Here is a 16,229-nt window from a genome sequence, read left to right as displayed (position 1 = left end):
TTAGGACTGTTTGTTCTAATTCTGTGAAAAATGCTGTTGGTAATTTGATAGGGATTGCATTAAATGTGTAGATTTCTTTGAGTAGTATACATATTTTAGTATTTGTTAAATAGAATATTTGTTCTTCCAGTCCATAAGCATGGAATGTCTTTCCATTTCATTGTGTCATCTTCAATTTCTTTTGTCAGTGTTTTAAAGTTTTCATAGTATAGAGCCTTCACCTCTCTGGTTAGGTTTATTCCTAGGTATCTTATTATTTTTGGTGCAATTACAAATGGGATTATTTTCTTAATTCCACTTTCTGCTGCTTCATTATTAGTGTACAGAAATGCAATAGATTTCTGCACACTGATTTTGAATTCTACAACTTTACTGAATTCATTTTTTCAGTTCTAGCGTTTGTGTGTGTGTGTGTGTGTGTGTGTGTGTGTGTGTAGTCTTTCAGGTTTTCTCTGTATAGTATCATATATATCATATCATATCTGCAAAGGATGAAAGTTATACTTCTTCCTTACTAATATGGATGTCTTTTATTTCTTTGTGTTATCTGATTGCTGTGTTTAGGACTTCTAGTACCATGCTGAATAAAAGTGGTGAGAGTGGACATCCTGGTCTTGTTCCTGACCTTATAGGATAGGCTCTTTTTTCCCCATTGGGGGTGATGTTAGCTATAGGTTTTTCACATAAAGCCTTTATTTAGTTGACGTATGTTCCTCTAAACTGAGTTTGTTAAAGGTTTTTATTATGAATCAATGTTGTACTTTGTCAAATGCTTTTCCTCCATCTCTTGAAATGATCATATGTGATGTATCACGCTGACTGAATATTGAACCCTTGCAACCAGAGAATAAATCCCACTTGACCATGAGAATGATTTTTTTTACTGTATTGTTGGAATCAGTTTGTTAGTATTTTGTTGAGGAGTTTTGCATCTATGTTTCATCAGAGATACTGGCCTGTTGGTCTCTTTTTTAGTGGTGTCTTTATCTGGTTTTGGTATCAGGATAATGCTGGCACCATAGAATGAATTTGGCAGTTTTATTTCCCTCTCTATTTTTTGCAATACTTTGGGAAGAGTAGGTATTAACTCTTTAAATGTTTGGTAGATATCACCTGTGAAGCCATCTGATCCTGGACTTTTGTTTGTTGGGAGTTTTTTGATTACTGATGCAATTTTTTTGTTGGTTATCAGTCTGCTCAAATTTCTTTATTTCCTCCTGTTTCAATTTTGGCAGGTTACATGTTTCTAGGAATTTATCCATCTTTCCTAGGTTGTCCAATTAATTGATATATAGTTTTTCATAATATTCTCTTATAGTTGCTCACATTTCTGTGGTGTTGGTTGTTATTTCTCCCCTCTCACTTCTGGTTTTATTTATTTGGGTCCTTTGTCTTTTTTTCCTTCATAAGTCTGGCTAGAGGTGCATCAATTTTATTCATTTTTTTTTTCTTCAAAGAACCACCTCCTGGTTTCAGTGATTTTTTTTTTAGCTCTATTATCATTTATTTCTGCTCTAATCTTTATTATTTCCTTCCTTCTGCTGGTTTTAAGTTTTGTTTGTTCTTTTTCTGGTTCCTTTGTTGTAAGGTTAGGTTGTTTATTTGAGATTCTTCTTGATTCCTGAGGTAGGCCTGAATTGCTATAAACTTCCCTCTTAGAACCACTTTGCTGCATCACAAAGGTTTTGAACTGTTGTGTTTTCATTTTCATTTGTTTACATGTACTTTTAAATTTCTTCTTTTATTTCCTGGTTGACCCATTCATTGTTTAGTAACATGTTATTTACCTTCATGTATTTGTGGTCTTTCCAGATTTTTTCTGGTGGCTGACTTCTAGTTTCATAGCGTTGAGGTCAGAAAAGGTACACGGTATGACTTCATTCTTGTATTTTTTGAGGCTTGTTTTGTGGCCTAATATGTGATCTATTCTGGAGAATGTTTCATGTGCACTTGAAAACTGTGTATTTTGCTGTTTTAGGATGGAATGTTCTAAATATATCTGTTAAATCTCTCTGGTTCAATGTGTCATACAAAGCCATTGTTTCCTTGGTGATCTTCTGTTTAGACGATCTATCCTTTGATGTAAGTGCAGTGGTAAAGTTCCCTATAATTGTTCTAGTATCAGTTAGTTCCTTTATGCTTGCTATTAACTACTTCATGTATTTGGGTGTTCCCAGGTTGGTTGCATAAATATTTACAATAGTCATATCCTCTTGTTGGACTATGCCCTTTATTATTATGTAAGTATCCTTCTTTGTCTCGTTAATCTTTGTTCTAAAGTCAGTTTTGTTCAATATACGTATTGCTACCCCAGTTTTCTTTTGACATAACATCCATTTGTATGATAGATGTTTCTCCAACACTTTCAACCTGCAGAGGTCTCTAGGTCTCAAATGAGACTCTTGTAGAATGCCACTGCAATTTCAATAGTGACTGCATTGAAGCTGGAGATTGCTTGGGTAGCATGGAAATTTTAACAATATTAATTCTTCCAATCCAGGAGCATGACATATCTTTCCACTTATTTGTGTTATCTTCAATTTCTTTCATCCACGTCAGTTTTCAGAGTACAAGTCCCACCTCATTGGTTAAATTTATTCCTTGGTATTTTACTCTTTTGATGCCATTGTACATGGGATGGTTTTCTTAATTTCTCTGATAGTTGTTATTACTGTATAGATATCCAACAGGTTTCTGTATCCAACAGGTTTCTATATATTAATTTTGTAGATTGCAACTTTACTGAATTCATTTATTCTAATAGTTTTTTGGTGGATTCTTTAGGATTTTCAATGTATAGTATCATGTTATCTATAAATAGTGACAGTTTTACTTCTTCCTTATCAATCTGGATGCCTTTTATTTCTTTTTCTTGTCTGATTGCTGTGGCTGGGACTTGGAATACTATGTTTAACAAAAGTGGTGAAAGAGGGCTTCTTTGTCTTGTTCCTGGTATTAGAGGAAAAGCTTTCAGCTTTTCTTTGTTAAGTATGATGTTAGCTGTGGTTTTGTCACTGGTAGCCTTTATTATATTAGGGTGTGTTCCATTTATACCCACTTTGTTGAGAGTTTTTATCATAAATGAATGTTGAATTTTGTCAAATGCTTTTCCTTGCATCTACTGAGATGATCATGTGATTTTTATCCTTCATTTAATAATGCAGTAAATTACACTGATTTGCAGATATGGAACCATTCTTGTATCCCTGGAATAAATCCCATGTGATCATGATGTATGGATTTCTCTAAATGTATTGTTAATTTTGGTTTGCTAATATTTTGTTCACAGTTTTCGCATCTATATTCATCATGGATAATGGAAATAAGGCCCAATTTTTAACCAATGAAACTTCCTTAACTTTCCAGATAAGATCGATAGACTATAATTTACTGGATAGGCTAGTCAATTGTTTTTAATGGAATGTGATTTTGTTTTAACAATTTCTTTACAGCCTACTACTTCTTAAAATAGTTGCCTGCACCCAAATAAAGGATTGAAAACAACCTATACTGGGGCACCTGGGTGGCTCAGTCGGTTGAGCGTCTGCCTTCAGCTCAGGTCATGATCTCACCCTCCATGAGTTCGAGCCCCATGTCAGGCTCTGTGCTGACAGCTCAGAGCCTGGAGCCTGCTTCAGATTCTGTGTCTCCCTGTCTCTCTCTGCCCCTCCCCTGCTCATGCTCTGTCTCTCTGTGTCTCAAAAATAAATAAAAACATTAAAAAATTTTTTTTTTAAAAAGAAAACAACCTATATCATTAATTTACTATATATGGTGCAAATTATTGTTAGTAAAACTGCATTTTCTATCAAATATTTTATCTTAATTATAAAGTCCTTAGAATAAAATGAAAAATACAGTGTTAAGAAATAAACTGAACCAAAATTAATCACACTACGACATGTCAAACTAGTGCCTTACACAGAAGAAGAATAATGTATCTATTTGATTTAAATCTCTTTTGTATGATCTTTCTGTATCACTAGTTATTCACATAGCCTTTGGGGAGGTATACAGGGAATTGTACTATTTTAAAATGTCTCCAATTTCATTTTATTGTGAATTTTTTATAGGAGGGGCAGTAGTCTGAGGACAAAAATATGGGATAAAAAATATAAATTCCTTAGATATTTGTGCCTTTTGTAGATCCAACCTGAGACAGAAAACTGAAAAATTTGATGAAAGGCAATTATAAGTTCAAAACAGTATTAAGTGATTACAGTGGTTACAACTCAGTAGGACCATGCTAAATGTATTTAAACACCATCAATTATACGACAAACCAGATGGTGTATCCGTCATAGCATGAATTTGGCATTATGGTGGGAAACAGAAATAAACTGTTGGCCCTAGTTTAATGTGTAACTAGTATGTATGCTTAATCATTCTGACCCCCACAAGAAAAATTCTAGAAAACACAATGAAATAAAGCAATATATAATGTTTTGGAGGCAAAAAATGAATTCTTAAGAACATGAAGGCTTATAATTATTAGGCTGTCGGATACCTCAGAACATGTATCACATTAAACTTACTCTTTGTTCCTTTTCCTTTTCTTCCTCCATAGTTTGAAATGCAAGGACATGTGCTTCTTTCAAAGATTTATGTCTCTGTTGATGTTGTTCCTCTAATTCTTCAAGCTCTTGTGTAAGTCGTTGTCGCTCTTGTGTGAACTGGGCTTGCAGTTGCTGCAAAGAAGTCTGAGACTGGGAAAGCTGCATCTCCAGATTCTGTTTCAGCAAGGAAATCTATGCCACAGAATGGTACACAATGAAGAATAAATACAAGGCATACTTCACAACAAATTTCCAATCTAAGGGAAAAAAGCATTTCCAAGATATTAACTAAAGTAAAATAATTGCCTTAAGTATCCGCTTAAATTTGTTTTGCAATATATTATAAATATTTAATATTTAGGTACTACCACTTGTAATTCTATTTATAATATCCTAAAAATAGACAGTTTTATTGGTATTTAGTTTGTGGACTAGCTAAAGAACACCCGACATTTAGAAATACAGTGAACACCTGTGTTATAATGCGATAAAAATTCATAATATGAAATAAAAACAGGACAACTAATGTTAATGTATTTATTAGGTTACAGTCCTTCAAGGAGATAGTATAAATAGTTAAATTGCTGATTTGTGAGGTGGTAGAATTGAGTAGTTAAGAATGGGGGCTCTGAGTTAAAATCCTAGCTCTGCCACTTACTAGACCAATACCTCACCAGGCCGTGTGAGCTGAAGTGTGTTACTACACATTAGTGTAGTGTTCACTTAGAACAGCCCCTGGCATGTAATAAGTGCTCAATAAATGGTTTTTGAGGATTTTTTGAGGATTTTAAAAATTACTCTTTATAAAAGATTTTTCCATTTATGGTTTAGAATCCTTACGTAAAAAAAAAAGATGTTCACTTTTGAATTTTAATTCAAACAATTTGTAAACTTCAAGCTTTTTAAAACCACAAACATCCCACAGTCCTCTATTTATATCCTCACAATGTCAGGTACTTTTCTTTACTGATGGAAAACTGATTTGTCACTCCTTTTGAAACAGACATCACCCTTAATGTCTGCATTGCTTCTGAGTCCCTTTTAAAGAATAAAAGCACAAACACATGTATACGTATATATACATATGTCATTTGTTTGATATAACCATTTAATTTGATCTATTTCTCTTCTCATACACAGGAAAATCTAACTTGGAACTAGATAACTCAACCATATTGTAATAGAAGTTTGAAGCTAAGGAACATAGGAGAACCAGACAAAAAGTTGTCAATTGTATTCCATTAATTTAAGATGCTATATGTGTTTATATACAAGTAAAACAGTTTCTGTGGCCAAGAAGACTAAGGGAGAGAGGAAAGTGAGTTTTGTAAATGGGATAAGATATTCTTTTGACTGATGAAAGGCAGGTATAGGATGCCTCACATGTCTCACAAAGGAAAAGGGACCTGGGAAAGAAAAAGGGTGGAGAATCATCAGAGATGCAAAAAATAAGGAGAATGTTACAACAGCAACTAAGGACATACTTGTAGAGTAGGAAGACTAAGACAAATTATACCATGTGACTTCTCACCATTTTATACAAAGAAAATCAGGATGAAATGAATATTAAGGACAGTCCAGAAAGAAAAAGTACATTACAAAAGGGTAAAATGTGTTGTTTGTGAACACTAATGTGTAATTGGTAGTCATTTTCTTCCCAGCTAGCTGGCCCTTGAAACAGAAAAGGCACCTACCTGCCCACTCTCTTCCCAAGTTCAACCTTTGTCTCATACCCAGCATGGGGACCCATGTGACACTCTTGTCTCTGGTGATAACTTATTAGAACATATATGGAAATGTTAGGAAAAGACCATGTTACATGTAGCATAATGATTGATATTTTCAAAGTGATTAACTGGCCCCTGGCCAAGTAAGGACCAGTGAACAAACTGCTCACTAAGCTATCTGCCCTCGTATGCATCTGCATACACTCAAAGAAAGGGGGCATGTTTTTCAAACTTGCACACAGGTACCATATGGACTAGTAGTAGCCATGGGTCCAGTCCTTTAATTAAGTGTGCACTTAGATTAGTAAGAAGCCAATCAGTTCATAGCAGTGCATCTTATTTTCTGCAATACCCACTTCAAAAATTCAGTGCATCAAAAAGAGCTCTCCCATATGTTAATTGGACTACAGCGGACTCACATTTTAACTATTTAAGGATGAAACTTATGAAGAAATAGAGTATTTAAAATGATAAACCACAGTAATAGAACAGTAACATATTTAAAATCTAAGGACACTTTTGGGGCACATGGGTGGCTCAGTCAGTTAAGCATCCGACTCTTGATTCTGATTCAGGTCATGACCTCACAGTTCCCGAGTTTGAGACCCATGTTGGGCTCTGTGCTGTGTAGAGCCTGCTTGGAAGTCTGTCTCCCTCTCTCTCTTGCTCTCAAAAATAAATAAACTTTAAAAAAAATTATAAAAGAAAAAAAATCTAAGGACACTTTCAAACCTCTCTAGCTTAAATGAAATACATTTAAATATTTTACAAAATAATATAGTTTACCTTGAAAAAATTCCAAAGTATTATTTTTCATTTTGGGATATAAGATCAATTTTTGTTATCTATATTCAATAAAATATAAAGAATATGCAAAAAAGACATTATCATGCAATTTAGTGTTCAAATATACTTAGATATTCTGTATTCTTAACTTTAAAAGCACACCAAAATAATATTAAGGCTATATAAAGTCTCTACATTCATGCTCAATACCATAAGATGAATTATATGCAGAAAGCCTTTATCATGCAATGCAGCATCAAAACTTATTTCGCTCATTTTATAAGTAAGTTAGTAGCATTGCATTAAATTATCAGCCTTTATTCAATGTGACAGTTACATGGCACTTTAAAACACAGAAATAATGAGCAAAGCAATGTAAAATGAACTAATGTTTTATGTATAGCTGTAACTTAAACAGCTGAGTATATTTTATGAAAATACATAATTAATATAAAACTTCATTAATTCAAAATAAAAGAGAACAAAGATAGACTTCACATCAAATAGTATAGGCAATCTTTATCAGTACTTTTATTACAGAATTATAGAAAGCCATTTCTCATAAATGAATGAGAATGGTTGTTCAAATTATATATTCAAAGTATCTAGTTATGTGGTATTAGTTTATTTACATGTGTTATAATTTTAAATTTTAATGCTTTTTGCTTTGTTGGTTTTAAATAAACCAAAAGAATCCTTATTTCAGAAAAGAATTTTAGTAATTTAAAAAATTCTTACCACAGGAGTTGGATATGAATTATATAGTATATTCTATTGATTAATAGCTACGAGATATTTTGCAAACAGTTTTAAAGGCCAATAGAAATTGCTACCCTTGGACCTCTACCACTTAAAACGCTGATATATTTTCAAATATAAAGTGTTGTAAACTTTTCAAAAAGACTAAAATTAAAAACATATGGATACATTTTTCTGGAGAATGGAAAGTTTTATCTATTTCCTAGGGGCAATTTCACAAGGATTCTGTACCTTCACAATGGTGTATGAAAAAACACCCTCAAAATAGAAAATGAATCAAATCTGAAGTACTGGATGTGACAGGATGTCAACATGGGATATGGAATTATGTTAGGCCAAAATACTTAACAATTTTGACAAGAAAAGTCAACACAAATTATAAGAAAGTCTAAACCATATGATATCAGTTCAATACTTTCAAATATATAAAGCAACATTAAAAACTGCTAACACAGGCTTAGAGAAAACTTATTACTATATCAACAACTTCTGTAAATGTTCATGTAAAACATTTGAAGGTCCCTGAATATTTTAGCTCCTTTTTTTGTTTGTTTGTTTTTAACCACTAATTTGCTATTTTTGAAGAGTCTAGCTAAAAAAGTAAATTTAAGCTTAGGAAAATTATGTACATTCTGAGAAAATTCTCAATTGTTCATAATTTCTTGGTATTTTTCTAAGAAAACCTATAAACTGAATTTATCAATTAAGAACCCCAAAAATGCCTACTTAATGTCCTTAAAATATTTCTGCAGTGTGTTCCCACTCTTTCATTCTTAGTTGAAAGAAAGTAGACAGCTTTTATTTTTTTAAAAAAAAAAAATTTTTTTTTCAACGTTTATTTATTTTTGGGACAGAGAGAGACAGAGCATGAATGGGGGAGGGGCAGAGAGAGAGGGAGACACAGAATCGGAAACAGGCTCCAGGCTCTGAGCCATCAGCCCAGAGCCCGAGGCGGGGCTCGAACTCACGGACCGCGAGATTGTGACCTGGCTGAAGTCGGACGCTTAACCGACTGCGCCACCCAGGCGCCCCTAGACAGCTTTTATAAAGGGCAAAGGTCTCAATAACCACTTGTCTTTTAGAATAAGACAGTATATAGCAGACAACTGTTTGCATGGAAGGCTGGGCAAGAATGTGTGGAGGGGGTGGGTAGTTGCTCACTCTGCTGAACAACACTGACACAGTCATGTTTTGTTTGGATGAGGACAACTTAGAAGAGCTGATCCTCAATGACTGATGTTACCAAAGGGAATTAATTAATGGGGATTTCATTGTGTCACCAACTCCTTTTACCTTTTATATGGATGAATCAAGGCATTCTCATTCTAGTTACTAACTGATTTAACTTCAATTTAAGGTTTTTCCATTTATAGCTATTTAAGTAAAGATGACTATGTTGTCACAAGTATTCTGAAGTACAATTCTGACAATAATCTTACCTTATTTGGGTTCTTATCTCTATCCCAATCAGTATATTTGTCAAAAAGACTGGATTAATATAGTGATCATGCCCAAATCCTTACTAGGTTATATGTGAATTTCTAACTGTAGTCTTATTTCACCAACAATGGGATAAATATCTTTGTTGCTTATTTTTAAATACATTTTTTAGTGGCACTTGGGTAGCTCAGTCGGTTAAGCATCTGACTATGGCTCATGATCTCACAGTTGGTGAGTTCAAGCCCTGTGTTGGGCTCTGTGCTGACAGCTCAGAGCCTGGAGCCTGCTTCAGATTCTGTGTCTCTGCCCCTCCTGTGCTCATGCTGTCTCTTTCTTTCTCAAAAATAAATAAACATTAAAAAATTTTTAAAAATATATTTTAAAAATGATGTTCAATGTATTCATGTATTTCTAATTATGTTTTAGGTAGAAAGCAAAGTTTAATTTTTTTAACTTTCTATAATTTATTTATTTTTTTATAATTTATATCCAAGTTAGTTAGCACATGGTGCAATGATGATTTCAGGAGTAGATTACTTAAACCCCTTACTCATTTAGCCCATCCCCCCTCCCACATCCTCTCCAGCAAACCTCTGTTTGTTCTCTATATTTAAGAGTCTCTCTGTTTTGTCCCCTCCCTGTTTTTATATTATTTTTGCTTCCCTTCATGTTCATGTCTTTTGTATCTTAAAGTCCTCATGTGAGTGAAATCATATATTTGTCTTTCTCTAATTTCGCTTAGCGTAATACCCTCAAGTTCCATCCCTGTAGTTGCAAATGGCAAGATTTCATTCTTTTTGATTGCCGAGTAATACTCCATTGTATGTATATACCACATCTTCTTTATCCATTCATCCATCAATGGACATTTGGGCTCTTTCCATAGGCAAAGTTTAATTTTAAAGGTAGATAAAGTTGTCTTTTCTTGCATAGTAGAAATAATTTAGAAAGGTATGAGGAAATAGTTTCACTCCAGAAGTATCAAAATTTTATAGGACATCTCTAGACTCAAGCTTTGAGTCCTCTAGGACAGGAGTTGCCACACTGCAGCCTGTTGTAAATTAAGTTTTACTAGAATACAGCCACACAGATTTGTTCACATATTGTTAGGGCCACTTTCATCCTACAACAGCAACAGAGTCAAGAAGCTACCAGAAAAACTGCAGGGCCTACAAGGCCAAAAGTATTTACCACCTGGTGCTTTATAGAAAAAGCTGGTGAACCTCTGGCCTAGGATATCAAAAAAATATTCAAAGATCTTCAGCTCTGTTTTTTTTAAAGAACAATGTTGGGAACGGTAAACATAAATTTCATTTTTTCTTTTCATATTATATATGAAAATTTTTTAAAGAGGTGTTTATATTGGAATATTACTTTGAAGCTTAATTTCTGCATATTTAAGTAAAAACAATAGCTTTGGCAATTCCTAGGAAAGGAACTTACTTCATTTCACTTAAATCTTTTCATAATTACAACATCAAAATATAAAATATGTCCTGAATCTCATGAACCTTCACAACTAACACCTGTTAGTTGATATTACTTTTTCAAAAAATAAACTAGTTTACCAAAAGAAAAAATATATTTACACTTATTTCCGTTGTTTTGACAGTCAAGTAGTTAACAGTTTTCAAAAATATTTTTCAGAGTAATTTAAATAACGAATTCTATGTTTGAAAGGTAAAATCTTGCTCGGCTTTGTAATAAAAATTTGCTTATTAATACAATGTGGTAGAGGTATGCACATACACAAATGGCTGAAAGTTAGAAGCTTTTGTTACCCATATACGAAACATAACTTATTGAATACCGAAGTGTATTTTTTATATTGTAAGTTAAAGCTGTAAAGCAGTGATGATATTTATGCAAAATCAAAAGTGCAACATGCCCTTGTGTACAAATTGTAAGTGCCGTTCACTTACATTGTTGATAGATTTATGCAAAGCTTCACCCAGAGAGTGCCGCTAGGAAGAAAAGATCAAAGGAATAAAGGGAAACATTCAGAAATCAACTAAGTGAAAGAAAGAGGAATATAAAAGGGAGAGTAAAACACAGAACATTAGTTATAATATGCTCAAGAAAAAATAAGTTGAAAACAGTTTTTCGGAAAGGAATTAGACCAAAAAAATTAAGACACACAATCTAAATTATCTGTAGTCCCTTAAGACAGTATCTGATGCTTGTGGGATGGCAGACTTACCTACGCAAAATACTGAAGGCCAGTACATATAAATCAGAATTCAGTTGGAAAGATAATGGTTACTGAAGGACGTAGAAGAAATCTTACTGTTCTAAATTCCTCCCAGAAATCTACAATATAAAATGCTTCAAAGCATTATACTCAGTACTGATATAAGCTCATGAAAGACTTCTCAAGAGAAATGAGCAGATGAGAACTGAAACACTAACTTGATTGACTATATAATTTGGGGGCCAAAAATAAATATGAGATAATCATTAAAAATGTGAACATTTACTAATAATCTGATTTTATATTTAGGGGAAAGAAAGAAGAGATGCTTTTATATCTCTTCAGTCCTATTTTCTAGGATATATTTGGCAAAATTATTTATGATCTGGGTTCATTTTTTAGAAGTTCATTGAAATTTTCAGTGATATAAAACAACTGGAAATACCCACACCCTCTCTTTCCCCAAATATGAGAGAAAATGTGATTTCATTTTCAATTGCCTCATTTTTTTTTGCTTTCTAAAAATACAAAATAGTATTTTAAATTTATATTAGTAATTTAAATAAGTGCCTGTGGAATACTTTCTACTTTGGACACTATAATTAAATTTTCAGACAGAAAATAATTCTCTCTTTCATAATGTGATTATTCCTTGGTGTGTCATAAGCTAAAACTAGTTTTTATTTGGTAAACAATTTATTTAGACTAATATAAGATACAGTTTAAGATACAAATATATCAGAGTTATAAAAATAAGCTGAGAAAAAAAAGATTAATTTCTATTTAGTTATTCCATAACTGATCAATTTAAAGTTTCTCACTGATTTAATACATAAAATTACATACAGAATACATAATATATATTTTGTAAATGCATACTTTTATATACATGTCATATTAATTTTATTTACTTTTTCTTCATGCTTTCTCATACTCAATATTCTTTATATACTAAAAAGACACTTCTCCAGACTTTACAAAATTTACAAAAAGCTAAGGGACTTTTAATTGTTTTTCTTGTTTGTTTTACTTCTTTTATTTCTCAAAAGTGATGTTCTAGTACTAGAAGTTAATCTAAAATGTATGGCATTTCCTTAGGAAATAGATTTGATTTTTCATTCTTTAAGATATCATCAGACAAAAATATGTATGTTATTTAGGATTCCTGAACTAATTGATAAGCTAGGCTAACACAACATATCAAAATGGCATGCCAGGTCTTCCCTTAGGAATTCTAGACTTTAGATTCTGTACAACAGAAGTGTATTTGAACACTTGGAATCTAAACTCACATGGGTACTGCCTCTGTCAACACACTGTTACATGCCATGGAAATATCTAAACCAAAAGATATGGTCCTTGAGCTGTGACCTGGGGTGACTTACATCACAGACTTGGCTGCAGCAATGGGGAAACGCACTAGTGCTATTGGGTCACAATACCCTAATTGGTTAATACATAAATGAAGATTAGTTTTTCAACTAAAAAATCTTTATTGGGGTACTATTAAATTCCAGGAAATAATCTTAAGTACAGAGTGATATAGAGAGTTGAATAAGACCATAAAACAAACATACAAAAAACAAATTCAAAAATAAGAAGTTGATGACATTGTAGTATTCTACAATAAAAAAAAAAAGATTGCTGTGATAGGAAATGACTGGAAGTGATATTGGGTAGATGGTAAGGAAAGATCTTTTGAAAGAAGTGAAATTTGAACTTGAAATCAATGAAAAAGCCAGCCACAAAATGAGATAACTGATCCTGGGGAAAGTGTGTCCAGGCAAATGGATTAGCTAGCACAAAGAGCCTGAGGTGGAAGTGAGTTGTGAGTGACTGGATGTACATGTATATATGATATGTGTGCTGGGGGGAAGGTTTGTGAGGATGACAAAAGATGGGTGATTTTTCAGGGGCCAGATGTCTTAGGGTCTTATAGGACAATAAAGGAGTCAGAATAAGAGCTTTAATTCAATGAAGCGCCTCGAGAGAATTTTAAGGAGGGGAATGACAAGATCTGATTACATCATAAAAGACTGCTTTGAGTACTTCTGAAGAAAAGTGACATTGGGGAGGCTGGATAGGAAGCTTGGTGCAGTATTTACTAGGGTAGATAAAAGCTGATGGTATGTTTTAGAGGTGGAATAAATAGGATTGACAGATTACATGAGAGATAAAGGAAAGAGAAATCAAGGATGACTCTTCGGTTTCTGTTCTGAGCCACAAGCAGTGCCAAGAAATGAAGATGATGGGTTGGCAGACGGAGATTGGGAATCAGTATTTCTGAGTCAGGCAGGTGAAATTTGAGATGCCAATTATCCAATCAAATGATTTTGAGTTCAGGTGAAGATATCAAGGCTAGAGATTTAACTTTGGAAGTCACTGACACATAGATGGTATTTATGCCATAACACAGATGAGATTCCCCAAGTAAATGTCTGCTTGAAAGAATATTGGATGAACTAAAAGTCTGTATGCAAAGATGTTACTCAGCAAGCATTCTATATAAGCAAGATCCATGTTGATAAAAACTGATGCCCTATATAATAGTCCATTTGTTTTAAAACAACTTAAGCTTCTTGTTAGTTTTTGAGTAAAAAGGGCCTCAGGACATCCTCTTCCACTGATAGCACTCTGATTTCTCAACATCGAAAGCCTACTGAATGTGTTTCAGAATTTCTTTTCTTGAAAGATGAATATAATCAGACTTTCAGATAAGTGAGAAAGAAAACAAAATAAAAAGTTGCTGTGCTTAATAAGAAATTTAGAGCTTTGTATGTAAGAAACTATGCTCTTAGGAATCATCACATTTATTCTAAACCTGAGTTTATTCATTTAGAAAATAGCACAAGGTTTTACATGTTTGCAATTTGTAAACATATTGGTATATAAATATTAAAATCCACTGAATTACAGGCTTTTGGAGGACAATGACAGTTTGTATCCAAAGTGCCTAAAGGTATGTGGCAAAATGTAAATGGATCAATGAATGCTTATTTCAAGACTGAATGATATGGAATTTTATTATTTAGTTTTTGCTACTCTCTACCTTACTTTTCCTTTCCCCCATAATAACATAAGCAGTAAAAAGAAAGCTTCAAAGTTAAAAAGAAAAAAGTTATTTAGAAAAAATACATACATCCAAATCATGCAAAAATCCTGTTGACAGAGGCCAAAAGATTCTAAGACTTCGAAACGATTCCTCTCACAGAAATGAACTAGTGACTATACCAAATATACTATTTCCTCAAAATATTGATCAAAACAAAGACCGACAAGAGGGAACGATATTTGTTGAATGGCACCTAACTTGTCCCACTGTATTCTATTCTCCATTCTGCAGAATTTTGAAATTATAATACTTGAATATTTCATACTCCTGATTAAAATCTTCCAACAGCTCCTCATCGCTCTTTAGATAAACTCCCAGCCTTGGGGATCACAAGACCCCAAGTGATCCAACCCTGCTTACCTCCCCAGCTTCCTGGCTCTCTACTCTCCAGAGCCAAGGTGTTTGGGGGCTGCCTGAGGGCCTTTGCACATATGTCCCCTTCTGCTTAGGATGCTGTTCTTTTCCTCTTTCCCTGATTCCTGCCTCTCTTCCAGGTCTTAGGTAAAGGATCCTATAGGCAAAGAAACCTTCCCCAAGTTTCCAGACTATGTTAGGTTCCCATGGTACACATGTTGTGTACTACAGTTATAATGAGTTAATGTATCCAACTGTTATTTCTATTTTCCTTCCTTTCTAGATTATAAGCATTGGGAAGGCAGAGATTATTATGACTCCATTATGGGTCTAGCACACTACATGGTGTTATCAGCACTAAATTTTTGACAGATGTCAAAATGTCATCAAATGTCGACAGAATAAAATTCTCATTACTAAAACAAGAAACGTCATTTATCAAATTTTTGATTTCCTTGAAACAATAGGTACAATGATCTTACACTGCACTTCAAGTAAAATACGTTAAAGCCTAATGAAATGTTACAAAATTCAATATTTAATATATAATATGGTAATTTTTAAAGCAAATTATGTAAAGTCCTTTTCTAATATTAATTTCAAGTTTTACTAATATCTACAGAAAAGCAACCAACAAACTTAAGTTTTAAGAGTGAAAATCACAACTTTAATAATTATCCTAGGGGTGCCTGGGTGACTCAGTCGGTTAAGCATCCAACTTGGGCTCAGGTCATGATTTTGTGGTTCACAAGTTCGAGCCCCTCATCAGGCTCTGTGCTGTCAGCTCAGAGCCTGGAGTCTGCTTCAGATTCTGTGTCTCCCTCTCTCTCTGCCCCCCCCTTGCTCGTGCTCTTTCTCTCTCAAAAAAAAAAAAAAATAAATAAATAAAAAAAAAAATAATTCTCCTAAAGCAAAAAATTGAAGAAAAATTCATGAACAATTGTTCAGTATTTAAACTAAAGTAGTAATAACAGGCACACAATAAATGAAATTAGAGACAAGCTAATGTTAGAGAATTCTTAACACTTTCCTCAGAGATTATCTTAAATAACTGTATAATCATATACCCATTGAAATTTTTCAGATCCAAAATGCTTTTTTTTAGTACCTTGTCATATGAAATAGAAATATATTAAGTTGATTTGTTACTACAGTGCTATCTCAATGTTCATAAGTATTTTTCAGATGTGTTCTGGGTCCTGCTACCTCTGAAAGAGGCACAAACTGCTCTGCATTTCATCAAAGGTCTTACTATAGTATTTTGCAGAACTTATATATATGCTTAGTACACATTAATCACTACC

At 33.4% G+C, this 16,229-nt stretch overlaps 1 protein-coding gene across 9 annotated transcripts in view; it reads right to left on the bottom strand.

The window, feature by feature from the left end:
* The window catches only part of FAM184A (family with sequence similarity 184 member A), a 121,462-nt gene that overhangs the window by 25,888 nt on the left and 79,345 nt on the right, over positions 1 to 16,229 (bottom strand). For 5 of the 9 annotated variants that reach the window (XM_027056999.2, XM_027057003.2, XM_027056996.2 and 2 more), the window contains exons 10-11: positions 11,191 to 11,232; positions 4,536 to 4,748 (exon numbers count right to left, since the gene is read on the bottom strand). In XM_027056999.2, the coding sequence (XP_026912800.1) occupies positions 4,536 to 4,748; positions 11,191 to 11,232 (255 nt within the window). The remainder of the gene's footprint in view (positions 1 to 4,535; positions 4,749 to 11,190; positions 11,233 to 16,229) is intronic. The other 4 variants (XM_027057004.2, XM_027057006.2, XM_027056998.2 and 1 more) reach the window with 1 other exon arrangement.

This window comes from Acinonyx jubatus, chromosome B2 (genome assembly GCF_027475565.1).
Source record: "Acinonyx jubatus isolate Ajub_Pintada_27869175 chromosome B2, VMU_Ajub_asm_v1.0, whole genome shotgun sequence".
NCBI lineage: Eukaryota > Metazoa > Chordata > Mammalia > Carnivora > Felidae > Acinonyx > Acinonyx jubatus.
The sequence above is the reverse complement of the archived record's forward strand: the minus strand, read 5'-3'. Positions and strand labels throughout refer to the sequence as shown.